The sequence below is a fragment of the Arachis ipaensis genome, chromosome B01 (genome assembly GCF_000816755.2).
Source record: "Arachis ipaensis cultivar K30076 chromosome B01, Araip1.1, whole genome shotgun sequence".
Taxonomy (NCBI): Eukaryota; Viridiplantae; Streptophyta; class Magnoliopsida; order Fabales; family Fabaceae; genus Arachis; species Arachis ipaensis.
Genome location: NC_029785.2, coordinates 20730731 through 20757159, shown reverse-complemented (window position 1 = coordinate 20757159; position 26429 = coordinate 20730731). Strand labels below are relative to the sequence as shown.

Sequence of the window (26429 nt, the reverse complement as noted above, 5' to 3'; positions counted from 1 at the left end):
CCCAACTTGGGCCTCCTTTATGCTTTCATCAATCCACATTTGAATCTTATTCCTATCAATTCTTAATGGTAATTTCTCTTTTTGATGATTATATAATACGCCATCTGCTAGTGTGAAGTACTTAAAAGATATTTTGCTATAAGATATCATCTAAGCAGGTAAATTATTTCTTCCTTTTCTTTGTCATAAATTGTTTAATTGACTCTGGAGAATTCTGTTGGTCTTACTTTTCTGTTTTTTCAGCCTCAGATTCAGTTCCTAATAGGTACAATGGGTTTGATGATATCACGGCTATTCAGAATGCTGTATTCAAAGAAAGAAATGAGGATTCTCATGGTGGGTCTTGATGCTGCTGGCAAAACCACCATACTCTATAAGCTGAAACTTGGAGAAATTGTCACTACCATACCAACCATAGGTGATCCACTACTTACTTCATCCCATGATTAAGTGTTTATGTCTTTGTTTGCTTGGTGTTGGAAGAGGATGAAAAATTGAAATTAAAGTCTGTTTGGTTTCTGTTCTATTTCCTGTGTTTATTTTTAGTGTTCTATTTTCAGGATTTTAGGAAGACCAAGAGATTTTGTTGTTTTTCCTGTTTCCAATATTTTCTTAGCAAAATTTGTTAAATAAAAACATTGAAATATTTGTTCTGCACTTCAATGTTCATTGAAGTTGCAGTTATATATTATTTGTTCTGCACTTGATGTAATATCACTGATTGCACAGTTGTTCCAACTTCCAACTTCCAAGTTTATGATTGTCGAATAATGCTATGGTGAAGAGTGTTTTTAACGAAAAATAACGATTCTTCTTATTACAAGAGAAAAATATTTAAAAAAAGACATGTACAATGCACATTCTCCTAAAAAATTTAGTTGCAATTTTCACTTTCTATCCAATTTTACTCTTCACTAAAGAAGTTTATAGATTGTCTGTCATTAGTTCATTATAACAACAAATAATATATTTGTTAATTACTTTCTTAATGAAACAGGTTTCAATGTTGAGACTGTTGAGTACAAGAATGTTAGCTTCACAGTTTGGGATGTTGGAGGACAAGACAAGGTACAACATGATTTATGACCATTAATCCTAGATTGATGCGTCAAAGTGCTTTGTCAAAGATTTATGTATGATATAATTATTTTGCCAAATTCTATGTAGATTCGACCACTGTGGAGACATTATTTTCAGAACACACAAGGGCTTATCTTTGTGGTAGATAGCAATGACAGAGAAAGAATTTCTGAAGCCAGAGATGAACTCCATAGGATGCTAAGTGAGGTCAGTAATGAAATCCTAATTTGAATTAAAAGGAAATATGTGATTGAAACCATATCGTTCCTTGCAGATTGAACTTCGCGACGCAACATTGCTAGTTTTTGCCAATAAGCAAGACCTTCCAAATGCCATGAGTGTTTCAGAAATAACAGATAAACTCGGTTTGCATTCGCTTCGCCAGCGCCGCTGGTAAGTCACAATTTAATTAGAGAGTAGAAGCAAGAGCTCCAGCTAAAATGAAATTATCAATCTAACTAATTCAATTTTTTTACATCCCTTATATACAGTACTCCCTAAATTTCAAAATATCCGTTAATTTAAAACCTTGCTTCATTTATATCTCCACGTATCGAGTTGCAATTATATCAGATAGATACATTAAATTATTAAAAATTAAGATAATATATAATTTGGTCTTTAAATTCATAAGCGAATCTCAATTTAGTTTCTAAAGTTTCAAGTGCCTCTATTTAATCCCAAAATTTTACGAACGTGTTTCATATTAGTTCTTGAAAATAATTTTTAACGCATAGATGTTAACAGAATGCTGTCAAGAAAACGACGTCATTTTGGTTTTGGTACTCAAATAGCCTAAAAACATTGTAAGTGCTGTTTATTAAAAGCTTTCTTCAAAAATTAGTGATATGACGTGATTTTTGAGTTATTTAAGAACCAAAACCAAAACTATATCAATTTACAAATTGCTAGTGGCATCTGACTATATATGTCAATGCTTCACTAACGTTTGTGTGTCGAAAATTGTCTCAGATACTAATAATGTGAGTCACGTTTGCAAAATTTTGAGATTAATGGCCAGTTTGGATAAACAACTTAATTAAGTTCTTTTAAAAAAAGAGTTTAAAACATAATGACTTACATTAAAAGTATCTTATAAATAAGTTGTTACGGATCCGGCCCACGGATCCTACACCCGAAACGGTCCCCGAACCCGGTTACCAGGGTCTGACCCGCTTCGCCCTTCCAGAAGGCCCGGAACTAGCCCACTAGAGCTCCTAACCAACTTTCGAATTCAAACGTCTCCCTTATCTTAGCCAAATAAAATAAGATAAGATAAGATAATTCAAACGTCTCCCTTATCTTAACCAAATAAGATAAGATAAGATAAGATAAGATAAGATATTCACCATCACCTATAAATAGAGGACCCAGGTCCCTCCAGGTATTCATTCATTCCTCACAGCCTCCCGAACTACAGAGAATTGGACTCTCCAAACAACTTACCATTGAGACCAAGTAAGCATGCTCTCATGCTCCAGGGGCAACTGTTCCAGACCCGATCTCCGGGCCCTTCCTCGGAACGGTCATCAAACCCGGCATGTGATGAGACGCACAAAAAACGCAGTCCTCGCCTGACCATGAAACGACTAGAAACTCCCCAAAATTCTCGACCTTGGTCGGAAAAACCAAACAACGATCTCCTTGCCAAACCACAATGGCGAGGAAAAGGTTCCTCCAGCGATGAGACCGAGCACCCTCACTCTCTCGCTCCGGGGGCAACTGTTACGGATCCGGCCCACCGATCCTACACCCGGAACGGTCCTCGAACCCGGTTACCAGGGTCTGACCCGCTTCGCCCTTCCAGAAGGCCCGGAACTAGCCCACTAGAGCTCCTAACCAACTTTCGAATTCAAACGTCTCCCTTATCTTAGCCAAATAAGATAAGATAAGATATTCACCATCACCTATAAATAGAGGACCCAGGTCCCTCCAGGTATTCATTCATTCTTCACACCTTATATTTCTTAGATCCATTCTGACTTGAGCGTCGGAGTGTCTTTGCGGGTACCTCCCCCATTGCTCCAGTCAAGTGATCCGGCATCTGCCTCAACCCAAGTTCTCAATCCATCTTTCAACCCGTACTAGAGACATCTTGTACATAAGTTATTTTGTATTCGAAAAGTTATCATAGAAATATTTAATTTAAAGTTGTTTAATAAATAGGAGTGATAAAGCTTTTGAGAATGAGAAAAATAAAATTTTTTTACTTCTTCAAAAGCTTTTTTTAAATAACTTTTCGAAAAGTTAAAAACATATATAAAAAACTGTACCAAACATCATTAATATGACTTTTCATGAATCAAAAGCATTTTCAAACAGGTTCTAAATAGAGGTAATTAAAACTTCAGGACTAAATTAAAATTCGTATATAAATTTAAAGGCTAAATTAAATATTAACTCTTATAAATATATATAAAAAAATTTAACGTCATAGATATTTTGGAATAGGTGGAATATGCATATGCGTAAAGTATAAACGAGATAACTCAAAAGTTAACAGATAAGTTGTAACAAACTGAAAGTGCTTGGTTGAGGGAAAAAGTTTGAGATTGCATATAAGAAGAATAAGTTGTTAGACTTGTCTCCACAGTAGAATCTCTAAGCATAAAGTACTTAGAGCTATGCTATCTAATTTGTACGTCTAAAAAGTAGTATGAACACCAAAATTCGAAGCTGATATTGATATTTTCATGTAGTTATTATTGCGGTTATTGATAAGTGCAGGTACATTCAGGCAACTTGTGCTCCATCTGGCCAAGGACTATACGAAGGGCTTGATTGGTTATCCAGTAACATATCCACCAAGGTCATATAATTTACAATCCAAGCTATCATCGTTTCTGATCTTTCTCTCAACTATGAAGAAAACAAGATCGGTACATAAATATACGGTGTAATGTAATCTAAAACAAAAATGGTTATATATATACACTAAAATTAGTTATTATCTATTTATATATAAATATGTATTTTTAATTTATTTATAATATATATTTTATATTTTAATATATATTTTATATTAATAACTGATATTAGTATATATTTAGTATGGTTAATCTAAAATATTTTAATTTTTTATGGACATATGTAATATATTTAGGCATATAATTGTTCCAAGGGATATCTGAAACATTGATTTTGTGCTTGAACGTGAGGTCCACTACAACAATATAGATTATTTTTGAGGGTTGTAATGTGTAAAAGAAAATTAAAATTTGTCAAAAAAATAAATTTTGACATTATTTTAACTATGAAAATATGTTAATAAAAGTTTTGTCAAAAATAGTATTTTTAACATATAAGTGATTGTGAAAAAAAATTAAATCTTATTTTGATAAATATTGACTGTCAAAAATAATTTGTTAGAAAATTTTGAGAATATATTTTTTGTGATACTTATTAATTGTTAAAAATACTATTTATTTTGACACTTATTGACTATAAAATATTCTCAACAAAAAATTTTAACAAAGAATGAGATGAGATCTTGAAACTAAAGAATAACTTGAGATTTTGAAGATAAAGAATGAGTAGTATAATCCTAAACTGAAAGCAGTGTGATGTCAAAATTAACAGAGCCAAAGAAGAAGAAAAATAGTGGAGTAAATTGAAAACAAATAAGTGTCAAAATTGATGAGTAATTTTCTACGGTCAAATTATTCATCAAGAAAACATAGAAAATTTGACATTTATGATATTTGTCAAAAATATATATTAATTTTGACATTTAATTATAGTGTTAAAAAATAAAGTGTTAAAATAACTCTATTTTCTTGTAGTGGTCTAGACTCCTTCTGAGACAGCGTCCGACTTGTTCTTACGGAATGGAGCTGACGTCCGAGTTCTTTGTGATGAAGTGGGGGTGGTACGTGTAAGAGACTCCAATGCTTAAGTTAGTAAGGATTTTAAGCAGGATCTTTAGTAAATTAGAATGTAAAATATATCTGAGGGGTGTCAGTGTACTTATAGTAGGGCTCATAACCATCTTTGTTGGAGTAGTTCCACATTTATTGGTGGATAACCGTTCCCTTTATCTGAGGAGTTTGTTGGAATCTATCTTTTAGGAAAGATAGAGATAGTTAGAGAGATTTGCGGAGGCAGTTACTTGTTTGGACAAGTAGCACTGAGCTCCTTTCGTTGCGTCTGACCTCTTCAAAGAGGTTGGATATACGGCATAGGCCTCCTCTTTAGATTGGGCCTTCTACCTTTATTGGGCCTGAGTATGAACAGTGTCCCTGCTTGAATCCGAGCTTTATATGAGATTGGGTTCAAGCATTTCGTGGCTCTAGTCTCGACGTCGGGTACGCCGTCTTCAAGAGATCGGGTACTCGACATGTTTTTGAAAATTTGAACATTGCCTCTTTAAATGAAGGGTGAACGTTTTGCGACACTTCCCTTGAGATTCGCGCACATCTTTAATGGGGGATGAAAGGACTATTTTGCTCCTTCTTTCTTATAAAATGCTCCACGTTTTTCTTATTCCCCATTTCTAAAAGAGCTTCCGTTGCTCTCTTCTTCGCAAAAATTCCATCTCTTTGTTTGCTTCGCGATCATTTTTCGTTTTTCAAGATTTTCTCTATCTTGATTTGTTTGAGAGAGCATTTAGTGAAGAAGATCGTTCGTGTCTTTGCCACTTGACGTGCCTCTTTCCTTATTCGAATTCTTCATCAAGGTTGGTACTGTTGACTTTTGACTTCTTTTCGTGTAACTGTTTGTTGGTCTTGTTGAATCTGTTTGCATTGAGGCAACCTTTTAGGTAGCAGTAGAGGTTCTTCATAATGTTGGTTTTGTTCTATCTTTGAAACTTTTCTCTGAAAATTTGTTGGTTGCTGTCGCTTTGTCTACTAATGAAAAATTCTTTCGAAACTGCCTTGTTGAAACTGCTTTTTGCCATTTGTGATGTGTTTGAACTACGTTTCTGGTGTTTTGAGGGATTGTGGTCCTTTGTGACTCGTTGGTTATGTTCGTGTTACCCCCAATGGTGTCGCTGCTATCGGCACAGGAGAGATGCCATTTCTGTTTATTCTTGTTTTGAAAAGATGTTTTTCAAATCGCATTTTGCATTTTGTTTCTTTTGTCCGACTTCTTTTGAATGATACCTAAGTTCTGTAGTGATGATTTCTTTGTTGTATTTGTATGTGTAGATTTTATGTCTCGGTTAGTCATAAAAGACATGCCGACAAAAGTCCTCCTCTCTTTTGACTTGGGTAGATACTCCCGTCCTTATCGCTGTCCCTGTAGTTGATAAAGAGTACTGTGAGGTATTCCGTAGGCATAATAGGTTATGTGAAAATAGAGAGGATGAGCGAAATTACGAGATAATAGTACCCGATCCTGAGGAGAAGGTGTGTTTTCCTCCCTTAGACGACTCGAAACGTCCCTTTTCCTATGCATATGACTGCTTCTTTACAAAACTAGGCATTACATTTTCTTTTTCCGATTTTGAAACGAACATCCTCTGGACCTATAATGTCGCTCTTTCCCAACTTTACGCAAATTTTTGGGCTTTTTTGAAAATCTACCAACTTTTATGTCAAGAGCTCGAGGTCTGACCTTCCCTTAAGGTCTTCTTTCACCTTTTTGTCTTGACAAAACCTGGATCTTCAAAAGGGAATTCTTCTTGGTTTTCCTTTCGCATTATTCAAGGTAGAAATGTTTTTTACATTTACGATGAATTCTTCCACGATTTTAAAAACTATTTCTTTAAAATTCGAGCTGTAGAGGGTGCTTGGCCTTTCTATCTAGATGAAAATGATGAGCCTTCTTTTCCACTGTAATGGGAGGAAAAATCCATAATAGCTAAGTACAACGTAAATGCCTTAGATGATATTGAAAAGTGTGTGGTGGACGTGTTTAAAGAGTGTTGGGGCCGAACTCTTTACTTGGATACTAAAAGATTCTTAGGAAACCCCAGTCAATTTCGGTTCGAGCTAGGTAGATTTTCGAGCTTTAGCTTTTATAACCTCTCTGTTGTAACTTGTTTAGCTAAGTGGCCCGAGGTATTCAGGAAAAAGAAGCCGGGGGTGCTTCTGTCTGACCTTTCCCGAAGAAGACAGATTCGGGTTCTTCAGCCCAGAAGAAGGTCATCCCCACCCCTTCCATTTGATTCATTTCTCCTGATTCTCTGTCAAAGAGGCGACAGTCCCTGCTTCTCCTTCATCTTCAGAGCCTCCTCCAAAAAGGCAAAAAACTGCTGGAGAGGAGCATTTATGATACAAAGTTCGACGAGATTGCTTGGAGTGAGAAAAGCATCTTTCTCCATAGCCACATTAGCATGGACAATGCGGCTATTCAGAACCATCTCCAGCTTATGGCCCAAAATGGAATTCGGATAGCTGGGGTATGTACATCCTTGGTCAAGGAGTTGTAGAAGACTCCCCTTAGTGCCACCCACAACTCTTTGGTGGCTTCCCGAGCTGAGGTGGAAAGGCTTAAAGAGATAAAGAAGGAGCTGGAGGAGGAAAAAGATGGGTTGACCTCTGACTTAGAGAAAGCTCGGTCTCGGATAAAGAAGGCAGAAGCGGCTGCAGCCATGGCGGAGGGGATAAAGAAGAAAGCGGATGAAAGTTATACTCGTCTTTATGGGGAGAAAATTGACCTTCAGGAGAAGTTAAAAAATGTCAGAGAGGAATATGCTGCTCTTCAAGAGTCTGTGGTTGAGGGGATGGACGAAATGTTTAACAATCTGAAAGCTCAAGTCCAGGTCCTTGCCCCCGGGGTCGATCTTTTCTTGTTCAGTCAAGACAACAAAGTGATTGATGGAAAAATCGTCCTGGCCCCCGAGGACAAGGAGGAGGATCCTTTGCCCGACCCGAAGTCTTCGAGAGCGCAAGGCGGTCAAGCTTTTCAAACCCCCGAGGTCCAGCCCGAGGTTGTTAATGCTGAACTCCCTCCTTCGCCTCCTAGTGCTATCCCGGCCGTGCCGATCTCTGTTCATCCTCCGACCCCTCCTGCCTGAGGTCAAGACGTCGTGACGAGGGAGGATCTTAACCCTCTTTTTGGCCCCTCTTTGTAGTTTTTCGTGATTTTTCTTTTTGTTGAATGACCTGACTTGTGGGCCTTTGGCAAACGATTTATTTTATAATAGTGGGTAGTTTCTTAGACACTTTATTTTTTATCGGTTGTAGTTTTAACAACTTTTTGTAGTTGCATTCAAACAACTTTGAAATTTAGAAAGCCTTTTTGCTCTTTTAAATGAAGCTAAGCCTTTTTTTTTGGAATTTAGCTTTTATATAGTTGCTTAGTTTGTTATTATGTCTTAGCAACCTTTTTCAATGCTGCTCATTTACTGAACCCAAACAATGAGCAGATTTCCTTTTTTAAGTTCCGACTTCGTGTAGTCAGACTTTGTTAAGTTACTTCTACACTTTGTTTTTGTTCTGCCTTATAATTGAGGTCGGTTTTTACGAGTTGTTTATATAACTTCTTACATTAATTTGTACCTCGTCGCTTCATATTGCCGACCATTTTAGGTCGGGCAATGATTTTCACGATTTGTCGAGTTTAAATTAATGCGTTTTATAAGAAACTTTTTGAAGAGTAAATGGAATTTTTATTAATGGATAAGAAATTCCTTTACATGAAACCTACTACTAAGGGTTTTGACTGCCCTTAGCCCTTACTGTGATGCCTCGTTAAAACCCCCTTTTGAAAAAACTCTTTTTAGGGAAAAAAAATCTTAAGGTTGGGAAAAAGAGTACACTAGCTAGGGAGCAAAGTTTACTTCTCAACTGTAGTACTCTTTTAGGTTGCATGCGTGCCTAGACCTCGGGAGCTCCCGTCCTTGTAGGTGAGACACTTTATAATAACTCTTTCCTAAGACCTCGACAATTTTTTAGGGTACTTTTCAATTTGCTGCTAGCTTCCCTTCACCCGAATTTTGAACTCCGATGTCGTTTCGGATCAGTATGAGATCGTTAGTGGCAAAGCTTCTTTTGATCACATTTTGATTACCTTAGGGTCATCCTTTGTTTTAGTACTTCCTCTCTAATCCGGACCCATTCTCGGACTTCTGGGAGGAAGTTGAGCTCTTCTTTTTGTGCCTAGGTATTGGCCCCTTCATTGTAGAATATAACTCTGGGTAACTCTTCAGTGATTTCTATGGGAATCATGGCGTCCATTCCGTAAGCAAGTCGGAAAGGTGACTCCCCTGTCGTTGAATGAGGGGTTGTCCGATATGCCCATAAGACTTGGAGAAGCTCGTCTGTCCATGCCCCCCCCCTTTTGTTACCTGCAATCGGCGTTTTAACCTGGCCAGTATGACTTTATTGGTACCTTCAGCTTTTCCATTGGCCTGGGTATGTTCCACCGATGTGAATTGGTATTTTATTTTGAAGTCGGCCACCAGATTCCTGAAGGTTAAGTCATAAAATTGGGTTCCATTGTCCGTGGCGATGGAGTGGGGAACTCCAAATCTTGTGACGATGTTCCTGTATAGAAATTTCCGACTTCTCTGTGTAGTGATAGTTGCTAGTGATTTTTCCTCGATCCACTTAGCGAAGTAGTCAATCTCCACTATGAGATATTTAACTTGTCCTGGAGCTGGGAAAAATGGTCTGAGAAGATCGAGTCCCCATTTTGCAAATAGCCAGGGGGAGATGACGCTACATGAAAATTGGCATGCTTCTAGCAAGGTGGACATTTTTTAACAAACTCGGCACTTTTCTTTGTAAGGTTGGCCAGAAGAAGCCGGCCCGGATGACCTTTTTGGCTAGTGATCGGGATCCCAGGTGGTTCCCACATATATCATTGTATACCTCATCTAGGACTTCCTTTGTGTTAGAGGTTGGGATGCACTTTAGGAGAGGTGTTGATATTCCTCTTTTGTACAGGACGTTGTGAACCAACGTGTAATTTTGTGCCTTCCTTATAAGTCTTCGGGGTTCTTTTTCATTTTCAGAGAGGATATCAAATTTAAGATAGTTGACTATAGGGGTCATCCATCCTAAATGTTGATTAGATATAGTCATCACCTCTGTGCTGTCACCTCCTTTTGATATTGATGGTGCATGGAGAGTCTCCTGGATGAGGCTTCTATTGTTGCCCCCTAGCTTGGTGCTGGATAATTTTGAGAGGGCATCAGCTCGGGCGTTGGATTCCCGGGTTTTATGTCGGACTTCTCCTTGTGAGAACTGTGCTAATTGCTCTCGTGCTTCTTTCTAAGTATTTCTTCATGTTGGAGTCCTTAGCTTGATAGGTACAGTTAATATGTGAAGTTACCACTTAAGAGTCACTGAATACTATTAGTCTTTCTGTCCCTACTTTTTTAGCCAGCTTCAAGCCAGCAAGTAAGGCTTCATACTCTGCTTGGTTATTAGAAGTGAGAAACTTGAACTTTAGCGAGAGTTCTGTCCGTGTTCCTTGTTCGCTTTCTAGGATAATGCTGGCCCCACTACTGGCTTTATTAGATGACCCATCTACATATAGACTCCATGTTGTTGGGCTTCCTTGACTTTCAGTTTATTCATCAATGAAGTCGGCGAGATATTGAGATTTGATTGCTGTTCGAGCTTCATACTATAGGTCGAACTCCAGCAGCTTGATAAATCCACATTTCATAGTATTTATTTGCTTTAATTGGGTGGAATTTATTAACTTCTCTTGCATTTATTCACTAAAATAGTATGGTTTTGTAAATTCTTCCTAAATTGTGCTTAAGAGTAAAAACATGCTTTTTAGACCCTTAAATTGATAATTTTAATTCACTTTAATTCCATTCAATGCCTTGATGTATTTGATGAAGTGATTTCCACGGTTCCAAGGCAAGTATAGATTGAAGGAGTGAGAAGAAAGCATGCAAAAGTGGAGAATTCATGAAGAAATGAAGTTTGGAGTGTTTTATAGCCATGCGTACTCACAAGCATTCATGCGTACGTACAACTACATGTTTTACACACGAAAATTGATGCGTATGCACGATTGAATTTTTCACAACCATGCGTACGCATGGTCAGTCATGCGTATGCACGAATGCGATCACGTGCCTCATTAAAGAAAACATGCTGAGGGCGATTTCTGGACCTGCCAAAGCCCAATCCAACTCATTTCTAAAGCTATTAGAGGCCAAATTCAAGAAGGATAAGGGGGAGAGCAATGAGGTTTAGTTAGAAACATGCTTTAGGTCACATTCTAGAGAGAGAAGCTCTCTCTTCTATGTAGAATTTAGGGTAGAATAGTTTAATTTCTCCTTAGATTTAAGCTTTGATCTTGCCTTAATTTAGTTTTATTGCAATTTCTTGTTACTACATACTTGCTTTCTTAGTTTTACTTGTTATTTCCTTTATTTTGTCACTTTTATGTTCATGCTCTCTTGTTGATTTTAATTTCCATTTAATACAATTTGATGTTCTTATGTTTATTGATGTTTAATTGAGTTGTTATTATTGTTATCTTACATTTGGTAGTTTTATATTTTATTATTATTGCATTTTTACCATGCTTTCATTTTTATACCTTCCAAGTGTTTGATAACATGCTTGGTTAGATTTTAGAGTAGATTTTTATACTCTTGGCTTGAGATTGAGGACTTAGGTGCCTTGATATCATTGGTATCCAGTGTCATTGGTAATTTAGGGTTGTTAGTTGGTTTTAGGATGAACTATGTCCACTTGACTTAACCCTCTGATGTTAGAGAAAAACTAAGTGGAATTAACTCTTTATAACTACCATGTTGTGGTCAATGATACAAGATGGGAAACTTTGACTCTTAATCCTTGCCATGAGTATCTTTTAGCACTTATATTATCTTAGTTGCTAGCTTTGCTTTATTGCTATTTACATTTCTTGTTCATCATTATAAAAACCCCAAAATATCTCATAACCAATAATATGCATAATTTCCTGCAATTTCTTAAGAGAAAATCAATGTTTAAATACTCTCGGTTTTTATGGGGTTTGCACTTGTGACAAACAAATTAAACTTTGATTGAGGGTTGTTTGTTGGTTTGGATCTATACTTCAATGATATTATTTTTGTGAAAATTTCTAACTGACAATTTTCCTCCGTCAGAGCTCCACAGCCCATTGCAGCATACGTCCTGCTAGGCCCGTTTTTTGTAGAATGTGTTTCATTGGTTGATTAGTGTGGACTTTTATGGTATGAGCTTGGAAATAAGATCGGAGCCTTCGAGAGGCGAGTATAAGGGTATATGCAAACTTTTCTATTTTTATAGTTCAGTTCTGCTCCTTGTTGATAAAGTAGATAAGCTGTTGTCCATCCTTATATTCTCTTACCAGAGCTGAAGCTATAGCTCGACTTGCTACTACTAGGTAGAGGATGAGTTCTTCTCCTGCTATGGATCGGGTAAGTATAGGGATTGTCCTAGGAAGGTTTTGAAGTCTTGGAAGACTTTGTCGCACTCTGAGGTCCATTCAAATTGCTTCCCCTTTCTGAGAATTGAGTACAGGGGTAATGATTTCAATGCTGACCCTACTAGGAATCTGGATAGTGCTAGAAACCTTCCATTTAGTTAAACTTTTTTAAGACAGGTCGGACTCTTCATATCTATTATGGCTCTGCAGTTGTCCGAGTTTGCTTCTATGCCTCTTTGTGTTAGCATAAAGCCTAAGAATTTTTCTGCCTCTACTGTGAAGGTGTATTTTGAGGGATTTAGCCTCATTCCATGCTTTCTTATTGTAGAGAATACCTCGGCGAGATCGGACAAGAGTATTGAGTCGACTTTGGTTTTTACAAGCATGTCGTCCACATATACTTCCATAAGTTTTCCGATATGAGGGAAAAATACTTTGTTCATTAGTTGCTGGTATGTGGCATCGATATTCTTTAACCCAAAAGGCATTACCACATAGCAATAGCTAGCTTTTGGAGTTATGAACGAGGTCTTTTCTTGGTCTGGCTTATGCATCGGGATTTGGTTGTATCCCAAGTAAGCATCCATGAAGGATACGTATCGATAGCCGGAGGCTGAGTTGACCAGGGCATTGATGCTGGAAAGAGGGTATGGATCCTTGAGATAAGTCTTGTTGACGTCGGTGTAATCAACACACATCCTCCACCTTCCGTTTTGTTTCTTTACCAAAACTACGTTAGCCAGCCACAACGGATACTTTACTTCTCTTATGAAGCCTGCTTCTAATAGGGCTTGAACTTGTTCCTCCACGACCTGTGTCTTTTCGGGTTTGGGCTTTCACCACTTTTGCTGGATAGGCCTAGAATCCAGGTAGACAACGAGTTTGTGAGACATCAGGTCAGAATCTCTGCCAGGAATATCGGATGCTTTCCAAGCGAAGGGGTTGGAATTCTTTCTTAGAAGGTCAATGAGTTGCTTTTTTAGACCTTCTTCCAAGTTAGCCCTTATATTCATTATTTTTTCAAGGTGATCTCCAATTTGCACTTCTTCCACTTGACCTCCGGGTTGGGGACGCAGTTCCTCCCGAGTTCGAACACCTCCAAGCTTGATGGTGTTGACATATTTCCCTCCAGGATTGCCCTTTAAATTAAGCTTTCATTGTAGTACTTGCGTGCTAGTTTCTAATCTCCCTTTATGGTGGCAATCCCTTCTGCTATGGGAAATTTCATGCATAGGTCAAGTGTAGAGACAACAGCTGCAAGTCGGTTCAAGGTTGTCTGTCCTATTAAGACATTGTATGCTGAGGTGACGTCAATCACAATGTAGTTGATGCTCAAGGTCTTTGACTTTGCACCCTTTCCAAAAGTGGTGTATAGAGAAATGTACCCAAGAGGTCGGATTGGCATATCCTCTAGTCTGAAGAGACTATCCGGATATGCTTTTAGATCCTTTTCTTCTAGTCTGAGCTTGTCAAAAGGGGGTTTAAATAGTATATTCGCCGATCTGCCCTGATTTATTAGTGTTCTATAGAGATTTGCATTGGCGAGGATCATAGTTATCACCACAGGGTCATCATGGCTAGGTGTTACCCCTTGAGCATCTTCTTTAGTGGAAGAGATTGTTGGCAAGTCGGGAGATTTGCTATCTTCCTCGAGTTGATACACTTCATTAAGTTGCCTTTTTCGTGATGATTTAGATATTCCTCCTCCAGCAAATCCCCCATTAATCACGTGTATGTGGCGCTCGGGGGTTTGAGGTGGACGTTCTGTTCGTCCCCCTTCTTCATCTCTTTTTTTCTTCCTCGGGTCGTCTGACCTACTCGCCAAGTACCTATCTAGTCAGCCTTCTCTGGCCAACTTTTTTCTATGACATTCTTTAAATCATAACAGTCGTTGGTAGAATACCCATAGAGTTTGTGGTACTCACAGTATTCTGTCTGACTTCCTACCTTTTTGTGTTTAATTGGACGAGGAGGTGAAAGCTTCTTAGTGTGACATATCTCTATAAACATCTACAAGAGAGACCCGGAGGGGGGTGTAGTTATGATATCTTTGAGGTTTTTCCGAGTTGTATTTTTCTTTATTCTTAGCTTTTTTATCTTTTTCCCGAGATGGATAAGGCAGGCTAGGTCTCGGAAGTGGTTCTCTCAGTCGTGAGTTCTCCTCTATGTTGATATACTTCTCTGCCCATTCTTATACTTCATACAAGGAGGCTACGTGTTGCTTGGATATGATTGAGAAAACAGCCCTTCTTTAAGGCCACACTAATCCTATTATTACTGCTTTAGTGGGTAGGTTTTGAATCTCCAAGCATGCTTTGTTGAATCTTTTCATGTAATCTCGGAGTGTCTCCCCGACCTCTTGCTTAACTCCCAACAAACTCGGGGCATGTTTTACTTTATCCTTTTGAATAGAGAATCTAGAAAAGAATTTTCTTGCCAGGTCGTCGAAGCAAGTTACCGACCTGGGGGGGTAAGTTATCAAACCACTTCATCGCAGCTTTAGTAAAGGTTGTTGGGAATGCTTTGTAACGAGTAACGTCAAAGGCGTCGGTTAGATACATCCGATTCTTAAAATTGCTGATATGGTGTCTTGGATCGGTTGTTCGTTGTAAAGATCCATATCGGGAGTTTTGAAATTCCTTAAAACTTTGTCCCGCATGAACTTTTCTTCTCGATCTACTCAGTTGCTTCGCTTTTGGAGATCGGCTTCCAATTTTAAGAGCTTTTCTTCTAACTCCTTTCGACTTTCGTTGTCGCACGTCCCTTTGTAGTTCTCATTCTGCTTCCCGTTGTCCAGTCGTCCATTGTGACCGTGGACCAGACCTAGTATCTTCGTGGGATTTGGTGGTTCTTCCTCTTCTGGTGGATGTATCTCTGATTGAATCCACCTCAGCTGGGGGTTTTAGGACGTTCCTTCTCCATGAGAAATGTGCGTCCTCTTGCGTGGTGGGGGTATTGAAAGTGGGAGGTTGTCCCGTTGAGGTTCGGGTTCTGATTCAGATGCCGTATGACCGTCTTTATACAGATTATTTGCCGTTGACAAGGGTCGAGCTCCAGGTCCCCGACAACGGTGCCAATGTTCCGAAAGTTACTAGAAACATTGATTTTGGGCCTGAACATAAGGTCCAGACTTCTTCTGAGGCAGCCTCCAACTTGTTCTTACAGAATGGAGCCACCATCCGAGTTTCTTGTGAGGAGGTGAGGGGTGGTACCTGCAAGACACTTCGATGCTTAAGTTAGTAAGGGATTTAAGTAGGGTTTTTAGTAGATTAGAACGTCAAATATACTTGAGGAGTGTCATTGTATTTATAGTAGGACTCATAACCACTTTTGTTGGAGTAGTTCCACCTTTATAGGTGGATAACCGTTCTGTTTATCTGAAAATTTATCCAGATTTCCATTAGGCTCTGGCCTTGGCTTTTTCTGAACACGAGAGTCCAAGTCCACTAGAAATACTCTAGTAGGGTTTTTGGCCTTATCCTTCAAAGTCAAGCTTGCCTTATTACATCTGACAGCGGCTATCTGATCTTTGCGAATTGTAGCCACACGACCTTCAAAGGTCAAATACTTCATGGCAGAAAATTTTGTTGAGATAAATGCACAGAGATTATTGAGCGTCTTTCTTTCGAGGATCACATTGTAAGCTGTAGAATCCTTTAAAATAACAAATTTAGCATGTACCATATGAACGTTAGTTCCTTCCCCCAAAGTAAAGAGGAGGTTTACCACATTTTCGGACTTGATGGAAATGATCTCCCAAATCTACCACACGGGGAAGATGTGGCTTTAGGTGCTGGTCGATTAAATCCAACGCATCAAATGCATTTCTGAAAAGCAATTTTGAATCTGTCCCGTATCAACAAAGATCCTTTTGGAAATTCTATTTCCCAACTTAGCTGTGATCACTAAAGGCTCATCATCATCAAATGTGATGTGTTAGAAGTCTTCTAAAATAAATTAAACATTTGGGAAAGTTTGCACCTTCAGCACTTTGGAACTCGCAATCTTAATGTCCTTCTTAACTGCATTCCTGGACTTTGCCAATCCATTCTTTCCTACCACCAAGTTTACCACTACTTGAGCAGTGCCATCCTGGTTTTCACTGGGTTTAGCATTTTTAGGGTTCTTGGCTTCCCCGTCTTCAGAGGCTCACCAAATCTGAAAAAAAATTGGAGGTTATTTGTATTCCTTGGAAACCCCCACCAACATCACCATTTAATATTTCTTGGCCCACTATTGGCCAAACCACTTGGGCACTAGGTCCAATGTGAGTTGGATCACTTAGCCATGCTTCATAATTGAAAAAACGAGCATCATCTTTATGCCATCGAGGCGGCCTAACAATAATCTCGAGAAACTTCCCATCTTGAATAGCCTGTTCCAAAACATCCTTTAAATCTATGCAGTTCTGTGTTCTGTGACCATAGGAATTGTGATAATCACAATACTGTGATTTGTTCAAGGAAGTCCTTGGTCATATTTATCTTTCTTTGGGAAGTATACCCCTATGTGATACTTGTTGATAAACTTCTACTAATGATTCAACTAGAGGGGTATACATGGAGAACTTTCCTACACGAGGAACTAATGACTTCGGAGTAGTCTGACCCAAGCTCCCTGCCTTATTAAGTGAGGGGGCTAGATTATTTCGTTTCGTCAAAACTATTCTGTAAACATCTTCATCCCTCATGTATTTTAGAGCAATCTGATGAATTTCTTCCATGAATTTGACATCTTTAGAAGTGAAATGCCTCCTAAAATCCCCTTGGAGTAATCCAACAATGAGAAAAAGACACACGACCTCGGGAGTTCGTGTATTAACCTCCAAAAATGCTTTATTAAAGCGGTCTAGGTAATCTTAGATGCTTTTTCCAATTCTTTGCTCCACACTAATTAATGAGATAGGGTGCTTGGCTTAAGTTCGCCTTGTGGTGAAGTGAGCAAGAAACTTTACCTTGATATCATAAAACGAGGAGATAGAACCAGAAGATAAAGTATTAAACCATGTCATCGCTGGCCGAGATAAGGTAAATGGGAACGCCTTGCCTCTTATGACGCATTTCCTCATTGCATGAATGAAATCTACCGATCCTAGGCCAACAAAGTGCCGAGCTCTGGTATTGTGGTCTAGATGTTTCCCAAAACCTGGAGGAACTTGATGTTCATCCATGGTATTGGGATCAGTTTCATGCCCATCCTCGTGAAGCACTTCTCAGGATTCCTATAGACGGTGCCAAATGTTTGTACCTTTGGATATTACGAACTCATGAGTTTTTGGGACCTGACATGAGTTGTGTGGACACCAGACCAGGAGGATACCTACAAAGGTACTCTGAAACTTAAGTCAGTAGTGTACTTATGGTGATTGTAGTGATGAAAAGTGTCTTTCCTCGAGGTTTCCTATCCCTTTATTATACTGTTACTATGAGACCTTTAGGCATTTATAGCCTTGGGTATACGTTTCGGTATCGTGATTTATTAGATTTTCGAGTTATGACTCCATCATTTCTCTAATATGCGTTATCCTTGTGTCAAGCTAGTAATGTATGAAGATCATTTAATCGGATCCTTGATATATTATTCTTATCCATAATAAAATCCATGATTGTAGGCATGTAGTATAGATCGTTGACAGTAATGGTGTTATAAGTCTTAACTCAAATTGCATTTTAACTCAATCTAAAAGCTTTAGGTATTTTCCTAACCTTTTTAAGTAAGACCCTAACTGGGTAACCCATCAACATTAGAACATGAGGTATTATTTTCTCAAGCCTTCTTAGGTTTACGAAATAACTCATATTGGCTCTTCACTAACCTAAAAATTTCAGATATTATTTCTTCAAACTTTTTTAGGACTAAGCAGTGCCTCAAATTGGATACTCCATCCATCTAAAAATTTTGGATATTCTTTCCTTAACCCTTCTCAAGACTAAAAATTACTCTTAGATCACTTTACGAAAAAGATTTGTGAAGTTCAATAACTCACAATATTTTCTAAGTAGTATTGAGAAATTCAAAAACTTATCCTAGTTTTGAGTAATTCAAAGATAATTTCAAATGAACACAAACTATTCTTAGATTTATAAGAATGTAGTCCGGACTAAGATATGAAATTAAAACTACTAAAATTATCTTTAGAATTTCTCCTAAGAAAGGAGTTACAGAATAGAATGAAAAGCAAAAAAGAAACTTTAAAAATTTTTTTACAGAACTTTCTTTTAGCAATCTTTCTACTTGTTTTTTCTAAGGTTTGGGATCATTATATATATTATATACGTCATTAAAATGTGCAAAAGACAAATGCTTTTTGCTTATATCTACATCATTTTTTTAAAGTAGTTTTATACTATACTCTGCAAATAGTTAAAGAAAAGCTACTTTTAAAAGGTTTAGCTTGATGGACAAGCTCATTTTAAAACATTGGTTAAAAAGTACATTTTACTTTACACATTTTTTAGGTGAGTACTTTTGAGTCTTTAAGAGCAACTTCAATGCTACTAAATCGGTTTCATTTTAATTTTTTCTGTCAAAAGATGAGGACCAACTATTGAAAAAGAGAAATAGAGAGTCTCTACTCATACATCAAGAAGAGAAACTTCCAGTTTATAGGGATTTAGAGTAACTAATAATAACTTACCATGTGAAAATTAACCGTTGGAAACTAGCCGTTACTATATTACCGTTATTATTAATAAATTAATATTTTATTACTTTATATATACTACTTACATATACTTCTTTTCTCACAATGTCTTCTACTCTTTTTCATTTTTCTTTCAAAATTACAAAATCTAAATTCTATTGATATTTTTTGTTCAAAAAATGGACCCAAACTAATTCAATTCTTTTTTCAATTACTTACAAAATTTTCTCAAACTCTAAATACCTAACAATCTCAAACTTCAAACTCTCAAAATTTAAATCAAAACTTCACACTACCAAATACTTTTCAAAGTCCAAATCCACAAAATCTTTCTAATTTCAATTTTCAAGTTCCTTATAATAATTAATGTCCTATTCTCCAACCATATAATCAAAATTCACAAACACCATATTATCCATTTTTATCCATATTTATCCCCTCTATCGAAAATGTTACTCCAACATTCTTGCCGTTTTCAACTCAATTCAGTGCATCGAGACATGACTCATCTAGTATGGTGACTCTCTAACCCATCCCTTCAGACTCCAATACAATCTAGGCAAAATTCGCAATATTCAGATTTTCCCAACCTTCATGGATTAAATGCTATCAACCTCAATGATGATGACATTGAAAATTGTAGGCAAGATAGTATTCAACACTGGCAATGAAAAGAAGATGAGATGTTGATCAGTGCATGGTTGAACGACCAAAAGGACAAACATTTTGGAATCGAATTCACGGCTAATGTGTAGAATTTAGCACAAATATAAAAAGGGGCAGTTGCATGTAAGAAACGATGGTATAAGATCAACAAGGTAGTTGTTGGTTGCTATGATCAAGCTAGTCGAAACATAAGGAGTGGTTCAAATGCTGATGATATAAAGGAGTAGTGAAAAAAGACGAGCTTTTCATGAGATTGCATATGAAAAAATAATTAATAAGTAGTTTACTTAATCGTTTCTTATATTCATGGAGTTAAGTAGTCTGTTTTATTTTTATTGTGTATTATCGTATGTGATGTAGTATATTTTATTCATTTGTGATGTAACTTTTAAAATTAGTCAATATTATTATGTGTTATTGTTTATGAAAGTAACCATTGCAAAACTAGCAGTTTTAAAATTAGACAAGAAAAAAGCCTAGTTGTTGTGAAATAGACATTGTAAAACTAGCCGTTGAAGAGTAACTACTTGTTGCAGATACACTTATAAATATTAGTTATTAAACATTTACAAGCACAAACTACATTTCAAAGCTAGTTTCTTACCTAAAAAAAATACTAAATATTATATTTCAAGAAATGACTAAAAATTTTGATGATATGTTTAATGAGGTTTTGAATGGTAAAAAAAAGAAGGCGAGATAACACACTCATGGATAATTGGATCGAGAGAAGCTCTTTCCAAACTCCTCATAGATGGATGAACAGAGATCGAGAAGCAGGACATGATCGCTTTTTCAAATATTACTTTGCAGATGAGCCAATGTATAATGCTGGCATTTTTCGATGGAGGTTTCGAATGAGAAGACACGTGTTCCTTTGAATAGTAGACGTCCTCTCAAATGTCTATCCGTATTTCTAATAGAAGGATGATGCAACCGGAAGAAATGACTTGTCACCACTGCAAAAATACACTACTGTGATACGGATGTTAGCATATGGTATAGCAGCTGATGTTGTTGATGATTATGTTTGCATAGATAAGGGCACCACAATTAAATGCTTGAAAAAATTTGTTGAAGGTGTCATTTTGGTGTTTAAAGATAAATTCTTGCGAAAACTAAATTCAAATGATGTACTGTAAGACTCCGAATTTTTGAAAATTAGATAATAAAATTAATTATGATTTATTTTATTTATTCAAGAATATATTTTCTGAGATATTTATACCAATTGGGTATTTTCTTATTCATGATTTAAAATTTTAATAATTTAAAAATAATGAGAATTTTATATACTTTAATTTGAATAATTAAATTTTTAGCTCTATTTTATAATTTAAAAAAAATTAATTTGATTATCTCTAAATATTGAATTAGAATATTGAGTTGAAAATAATTTATAAATTGATGATTAAATGATAATTTTATAGATATTATTATTAGATTTAAAATTAATTTTTAATTATTCTATTATCTCATAATTTTATTAAAATTATTAAACTACCCAAAATTCTCAATTTCATACACAAAATCCTAATTCCCAAATTAAAACCCTAATTGATACAAATCCTAACCCATCCCTCCCCCAACGCATATACACACACAATCACACCACTCACAAACACAAACACACCCACAGTGGCGCTCACACATGCATGGAGAAGAGAATCGCGAAAGGAGGGACGGTGACCTCGCCCCGCCGCCCAGCTCACCATTGTGCTGCTGCCGATCTATCTTGGAGCCGCCGTCGAGCCGTCCCGCTGCCGCTGCCAGCGCTGCGATGAGAGAGAGACCGGGCAGAGAGGGAGAGAGCTCGTGAGGGAGCTACTGAGGACGCCAGCCAAGGGCTAGGGGAAGGAAGACGCCGCCACCGTTTGAGCCCATCTCCGTCCATAGAGTCGCGAGGAGCGCCGCCGTTGTTATCGCGGTATGCGGCTTCACGAAGAAAGAGAGACTAACCGAAGTCTGGGGTAGGAGCGAGGCCCTGTTCTGCGCCGCCCATGCCTTCACGACGTCGAACCACCACCGCCACTGCTAGGGTTTGGCTCCGTCGCGTCCTGCTGCCGCCATAGTTAGCCGTTGTTAGAGCTTCCGGTTCTGTTAGGGGTTCCTGCCATGAATGCCACCACTAGCATCACTTTCTTGTCTTGGTCTCAATTCTGTAATTCCTAAACCTATCATGCTTTTACCTTTGTTTTATTCCAATTTTGTTGATCTCTGCCAAGTTGTTCTAATTTCATCAGTGTATGTATATATTATCTCTCCGTTTTAATCGATCGATGCCGGTTTATCATTCGAAAAAGCTATAATTGATGCTGAGGTTGCTGTTGTTCTGCTCCGAGAGAACTGATGTCACCGTCGCTGCTGCGAATTAAAGAATAAAAAGGGTTGTCGCATTTAACTTTTGGGTTTCGACTAAGGTAGGGGATTTATTTTAAAATTAGCTGTTTTAATTTATGAATGCCATTGAAGGTTAGTGAGTAACCGCAAATAATTTATAAATGTCTTGTTTGATTAATTGATGAAAATTGATTAAATTGAGATTGTTGGTGATTGTGGATATGGTTGAATGTGATAAAATTGTGATGAGATTGATTTGTGGCTGTGTTTGAGGATGATGATTTCTGTTGGTTATGTGATTTGATGATGATGAGGGTATGCTTGAAAATGCTGTTGGAAGTTGATGAATCATTGTGAATATGTATGTGTAATTTTGTGAATTATTTATTCCGAGTTCTTGGGGCTATACTACTAATTTTTTAATAACTTTGTTTAATGAAATGGAAGTTGGAATTGTGATATTGGAAGAGTTCTAGGCTTAGATACAAAATTGGGAGTGTAAGGGTGCTTAATTGTTATTAAATTGAAATATGATAAGTTAATTATTGAATGAAACATATTTGAGAAAAGTTAGTTGTGATGAATGAATTGAAATCTTGATCTTTGATGAATTATATTGAATTGGTTGTTGATGAGCTAGTCATTCGATATATGGTAACGGTAGTGGACTTGATTGGTGACTGATTGAGAATTGGTTTTGGGAAATTAGTTATGAATTTTTGAAGTTGGACTGGTTTATTTTTTTTAAAGAATGGTTGATGGAAATTCTGAATTTAATTGATGATAGGATGTTAGTTGTTAAACTGAATTATGAAGAGATGATTATTGAGAATCTGTTGTAGTGATAATTGCTGATAAAAGGGTTGATGGATTGTTGAGATAGAGGGAACCCGTAATGGGTGGCTAAGTCCGAGTTTTAAGCGAGGTGCTACCCAAATTTTTATAAAATTTGACACTTTGTTTGACATGCTATTTTAAAAGATTTGGTTTCGGAAAATTAAATTATTTGAGATTTATTTAGTTAAGAAAAGATTTATTCTATTTTGAATTCGATTTATTAAGAAAAGTATAATGTCTTAAATCCAATCTTTTGAAGAGAGATTTTGTTTTAAGTTACGATATGAGTTCGGTTTGTTAAGCCAGAGAAAGAAAGAGAAAAGAGAACACGAAGCGTTTGTTATGAAATGATTAAGAGGTCACGAGAAGATGACGAAAGTAATTACTTGTGGTGTCGATGTGAAAATGTTAAGCCGTGGGCTTTATATATGAATGATTGTGCGGGAATGCCCGTGTATATGAAATGGCTTCCAGGAGAAAGGGACACATGCTTCAACTGGAGAATCAGCGCCTGCAAGTACTTGCAGAGGTCATGTTCGGTATACTTCAGCTGGAGAATCAGCGCCTGCAAAGGTTTGGGACCTTGCAGAGGTTATGCTGCTGGAATTCCTTATCTGACTTGCGAGTTGGATTGCGTCGGGTGTGGGTCAAAACCAAGAAATGAGCTCATTATCTGCGTTAGGGATAGACATGCATCATGTTGTTTGCACATTTGCATTTGGTTGTGTTTGTATTACTTCTTTATATTTGTGTTGTTTGACTTGTTTGTGTGTTGGTTTGGATCTCTTGTGCTATTAGTTCACGGGTGTATTAAGGTGAAATCTTGTGATTGAGAAATGATTATGTGGCTGAGAGATGGTTAATAGGATTAATTCTGTGATTAAAATCTGTTTGAATATAGAAATTTAAAAAAAAGTAATTAATTATCTAAATTAAAACTGAAAGTATATTGAGGGATTTGATAAAAATGGTTTTATTGAGTAAGATAATTATTTGCATTTTATTTCATTACTTTTACGGCATTTCCATTTCCTACTGAGAACGTGTGGTTTGTTCTCACCCCAAAATTTTCTACCTTTTCAGTGACAGGTTCAAAGGCTCAATACGAAGCTGCGGGCAATCAGTTTAGATTTTATTTATGATTTATGTTGCTTTTATAGAATTCCCTCGCCTTTGTTGCTTAGGATTTTTATTTTATACAGAGGGATAGATGTTATAACTGAGTTTTGTTTTGATTTCTTGTGTATAATATCTATTATTAATATTTATGTGATTATTATTATTTGGAGATCTTTGATATGTGATTTTAATTAATAAAAACAAAATTTTCAGTTACTTTCTATAAAATTGAAACGTGATATCGAACTAAAGGATCAATATTAAATATTAAATAAGGAAAATAGATTAGTGCAACGCCTTACTTTTGATACGATCATGACGTACTAAAAGTTAGGGTGTTACATGTACGATGTCTGCTACAAATGGCAAAGGTTGTGGCTTTTATGGTATGTTGTGTAGCATTGACTGCAAGCATTGTCAATGAAAAATTCTCTAAAGGCCTGAAAAGGTATGTATATGAGTAGTTATTGTGGGGTTACAACCATAGTACTTGAGGTTGTATCATCTTTAGACCTTTGAATTTGGCATGCATTTATTAGAGTTTTTGGTTGAAATAATGATATAAATATGTTATATCATTCATTTATGTTGAAGGTTGTAGAATGCTTAGAGAATGGGAGTTGAATCTATAACCTTGTTTTAAGTTACTGTAATAACCCTTTTAAAACAAATTTGCAATCTGAATCTGTTTGAACTCAGCAGCGAAAAGTTTACGAGACAATTCATTTTGTCTCATAAATATCAGAAAACAAAACAGAGCAGGGAAGAGAGAAACTGACACCATCATGTATTCTGGTTCAGTTGCCTTATGCAATTGTGGTGAAATTTTCACTATAGTTACAGTATTACATACACCAATTCCACAGGATTGACCCAATCCTTTCACACTCAAGTTCTAACCTAACTTGACTTGGTTATGCTAATACCTAACTATTCACTCTTAGTGCTCACCCAACTAAGAAAGGGGTACCTCACTGGTACAAGATACAAGACACAATCAACCTAAAGAAATATGAAATTACTCTAGGCTTTTCACTCATGTGTATCTCTCTGCCTCTTTCCATTCTTAGGCTCTTTCAATGACTCTCTCATTCAGTCTTTTACCTCAAGAAATTACATAAAGATAAAAATTAAAAAGAAAATTACAATTTGTAAAACATGAAAGAGATTGATGCTTCAACAGCCTCTTTGCTATGTGATAAACCAGATTTGCTTTTCTCTGATTTAGTTCCTCATTCTGGCAGAATGCCCCCTTTGACTAGGAAGCACTGTCCAAGTTGATGAACTTCTTCAGAGAACTCTTCTCAGAACATAGACCTCAAAACACTGGTTATCTCTCCTTGGCTTTAGAATGATGAAAAATCTTCTTTTGTATCTCGTTACATGTTGCTGAGTTGCTCTCTCCTAGGCCAACTCTCGAGCTATGTGCTTCACCAACTCATCATCTCACTTTTTTCCGTTAAGCCTCAAAATAGGAACTTTGGTTCTGACCTTCTTTCTTGACCGAAAGCCTCATGACAACCAGGAAGAAAATGTTTTCAATGGTAAACCCAAATCTTAGCCATTGAAACACTACTTGGTCCCCAAGATACACTTTTGACCGTAGATACACAATAGTGTTGAACAGAGATCATCTTTCCTATGTATCCTATTTTGGACTGGCAGAGAGTTGGGAAGAGGAGAAGAAAGCAATATGCATGCAAGAGGAAATATGTTACCTTTGACCTCTACCTTAGCTTGATTTGATTTGATTTGGTTAATTAGACCTCAACCTTTCTTGCTTAACCTTCTCTTTCTTTCTTCTTTAGTGACTAGCTTAGGAACTAAGCTTTATCTCTCTTTTTCTCTGAGTTCTGACTGAGACAGGAAAAAGTGAACGTTGCTTTGGAAGCAAAATGGAGGGATTAGCTTGCTATTGGGATAGGATCGGTTCTTTTCATTCATGCTACCCGTTTGCTTTCTATTCATCACCTTTGGACTTCTATTATTTTTGTGGCCCACTAGAATAGATTCAGCTTGCTTTGTGTTAGGCTGCTGCAACAATGAATTTTAGCCTACAACACTTAATCACAAATAATTAACATTAATTAGATAATTGCCAAAAAATAATGTTTGTCATCATTAATTAATTTAGTTAATTTCTTAACTCAACAATCTCCCCATTGATGACAAACATAATTGAAACAATGATCAAAAAAGGAAATGAATTTGAGTAAGGTTTAGGAACTCTCTTTGATTGTTGTCATTTGCTTTTATGTTGCTCCCCCTTTCCTTTTTAAGAGTACCTCCCCTAGATTTATGCTCTTTTCTTCCTTCCTGTTTATTATTCTTATAGAGAATACAAAAAAGAGCTACACACAATTCAATTTGACTAAGGGATATTGCATAACCAGTAACACAGATCCATCCCAGTATAACATATCATGTTAAT

The 26429-nt window shown here is 36.9% G+C and overlaps 1 protein-coding gene across 3 annotated transcripts; it reads left to right on the top strand.

Moving 5' to 3' along the window:
- On the top strand, window positions 1-24167 carry LOC107627172 (ADP-ribosylation factor 1). 3 transcript variants are annotated; one of them, XM_016330034.2, is made up of 8 exons: window positions 1-158; window positions 244-418; window positions 998-1068; window positions 1168-1287; window positions 1355-1473; window positions 3808-3889; window positions 4863-4948; window positions 23963-24167. In XM_016330034.2, the coding sequence occupies exons 2-8, from the start codon at window positions 271-273 to the stop codon at window positions 24006-24008; spliced, it is 672 nt and encodes a 223-aa protein (XP_016185520.1). In that variant the 5' UTR covers window positions 1-158; window positions 244-270; the 3' UTR covers window positions 24009-24167. The 3 variants fall into 3 exon arrangements, with proteins under 3 accessions (XP_016185520.1, XP_020974528.1, XP_016185523.1); XM_021118869.1 differs by lacking the exon at window positions 23963-24167 and adding an exon at window positions 20516-20534; XM_016330037.2 differs by lacking the exon at window positions 4863-4948 and having other exon boundaries at window positions 2-158.